Genomic DNA, 2,500 nt, shown 5'->3' with positions numbered 1-2,500 from the left:
GGACCTAGACCAGACCAGGGTCAGAACAGGGTCAAATCGGGGTCAGATCGGGGTCGAACCAGGGTCAGATTTCAGTCAACTGCTGTTTGGCAACCTCTGTAGACCAGGTGTTAGTCACAGTTTATTTGGATGGTCCCCTACAGACTGTCTATAGATGCCTAGATTATAAACAAACAATCTGTTGAAACTTTGTTAAATGGAGTTTATGGTTAAGGTTAGGGTTAGGGGTTGGGTTTGATAAAGGTGATGTTCAGTGAACAGTGACAAAGACTGAACTTGAATATCAACAAACCAAATCTGCAAAGTCTCTCCAGTTGGACTATACAAACAAAAAGTGTTACCCATGAGTTTGACATTTATCTTTGCGTTTGTATTTGGCCTTTTTACTCAAAGCAACTTACAATGCAAGCAAACAGGTAAAGATGTTAGCCTACATCACCTGTACACCTGAAGGACATGTGTCTGAACATCACCTCACTTCCTGTGGGCCATGTGTCTGAACATGACCTCACTTCCTGTGGGCCATGTGTTTGAACATCACCTCACTTCCTGTGGGCCATGTGTTTGAACATCACCTGTACACCTGAAGGCCATGTGTTTGAACATCACTTGTACACCTGTGGGCCATGTGTTTGAACATCACCTCACTTCCTGTGGGCCATGTGTTTGAACATCACCTCACTTCATGTGGGCCATGTGTTTGAACATCGCCTGTACTTCCTGTCAGGTGATCCATGTGACCGGTCGGATTCGCTGTCGCCCGGCGCTGGTGCACGGTTCGGGTCGCTCGCTGCACCGGCCGCTGGGATTGGTGGCGCTGGCCCACACACTCCCCCCCTCCACCCTCAACGAGGTGCGCATGGAGGCCCAGATGTTCGTCTTCCGCGTCAACATGGACCTGCAGGTCACCTACTGTGAGAATAGGTGTGTATCACGCTAGCACACACATTACCTGGTCACCTAGTGTTTTTATTTGTGTGTGTGTGTGTGTGTGTGTGTGTGTGTATATGTGTGGGTAGATTTTTGGATGTGTGTATGTGTGCGTATGTGTAGAAGTGTGGATCTTGTGTTTGTGTGTGTGTGTGTGTTTGTGTGTGTGTGTGTGTGTGTGTGTGTGTGTGTGTGTGTGTGTGTGTGTGTGTGTGTGTGTGTGTGTGTGTGTGTTTAGATGTGTGTGTGTGTGTGTGTGTGTGTGTGTGTGTGTGTGTGTGTGTGTGTGTGTGTGTATGTGTGGTTGTGTGATTGTGTGTATAGATGTGTGTGTGTGTGTGTGTGTGTGTGTGTGTGTGTGTGTGTGTGTGTGTGTGTGTGTGTGAGTGTGTGTGTGTGTGTGTGTGTGTGTGTGTGTGTGTGTGTGTACTGTGTGTGTGTGTGTGTGTTGACATGTGTTTGGCCTGTTTCTTACCTCTCCTCTGTCTCCTCATGCAGGATCTCTGAGTACATGGACCTGAGCCCTGCTGAAGTGGTGGGGAAAACCTGCTACACTTTCATCCACGTAGAGGACCTGGAGAGCATCAGGCAGAGCCACGAAGACTGTACGTGTGTGTGTGTGTGTGTGTGTGTGTGTGTGTGTGTGTGTGTGTGTGTGTGTGTGTGTGTGTGTGTGTTTGTGTGTGTGTGTGTGTGTGAACATGCCAATTTCAATTTAGTTTATTTTTAAAGTGTATTCACCTTGAACTAAAAATAAAACTGACATAAACAAATAGTAAAAAGCCGGTTTACACAATGAAACAAATGGCACTTACACAATAGACGGGGTCTGGAGTAGTTTACCTTCGATATTAACAGATGCAGCGCTAACGTTTGCCACACTGCTGTTGCTTGGTTGAGAATCTTTAACGTTATCGTCAAATCGTAACACATCAAAAAGTGACATTCTTGCAAAGTTATTGCATGTTGTGTGGACAAATGTTCCTGCATACTGTATTGGTAGTATTTCCCCTTTGACGAAATAGACATTTTGAAAGCATCGCAAGTGCCCCTGTGGTCATCTTTTCTCTTCTTTCACCGGTTCTCGATTCCCATCCCTATGAATGAGATGAGATGACCTTTACTGTGGTCGATTAGGTTTAGGCTCCGGGCTCTGTTAAGCGCCTAGAGGCAATTGTATTGTTATGGCGCTATACAAATAAAATTGAATTGAATTGAATTGAATTACTGTAACATCGAAGTCTGATGCGAATATTCACAGCCATGTCATGTTGAGTAAATGAGGGTGCATGAGGTACAATCAGTGGAATGAAGGCACTTTCTACTCTCCTCACCTGTTTCCTGTGTTGTGTATCCCCTTTTTACTGACCTCTCTCCATCTGTCTCTCAATCCGTGCCCCCCCTTCACTCTCACTCCCTCTCATTCACATCTCTCTCTTTCTCTTCATCTCTTTCTGTCTCTCCCTCTCGTTCTAATCTCTCTCTCTCTCTATCCATCGCTCTCTCTCGCTCTCTCCCTCTCCCTTTCCCTCTCCCTCTCTCGCCATCTATCTCTCTCTCTCTCTCTATC

At 46.0% G+C, this 2,500-nt stretch overlaps 1 protein-coding gene across 1 annotated transcript in view; it reads left to right on the top strand.

Moving 5' to 3' along the window:
* npas1 (neuronal PAS domain protein 1) overlaps positions 1 to 2,500 on the top strand; it is a gene marked incomplete at both ends in the record, with an annotated part of 42,960 nt that overhangs the window by 34,814 nt on the left and 5,646 nt on the right. The window contains 2 exons of the mRNA XM_080844219.1: positions 728 to 924; positions 1,429 to 1,535. Coding sequence (XP_080700345.1) covers positions 728 to 924; positions 1,429 to 1,535 — 304 coding nt within the window. The remainder of the gene's footprint in view (positions 1 to 727; positions 925 to 1,428; positions 1,536 to 2,500) is intronic.

This window comes from Sprattus sprattus, assembly GCF_963457725.1.
Source record: "Sprattus sprattus genome assembly, chromosome: 9".
In the NCBI taxonomy this organism is placed as follows: domain Eukaryota; kingdom Metazoa; phylum Chordata; class Actinopteri; order Clupeiformes; family Clupeidae; genus Sprattus; species Sprattus sprattus.
Note: the sequence above shows the minus strand (reverse complement) of the source record. Positions and strands in the feature narration are given on the sequence as shown.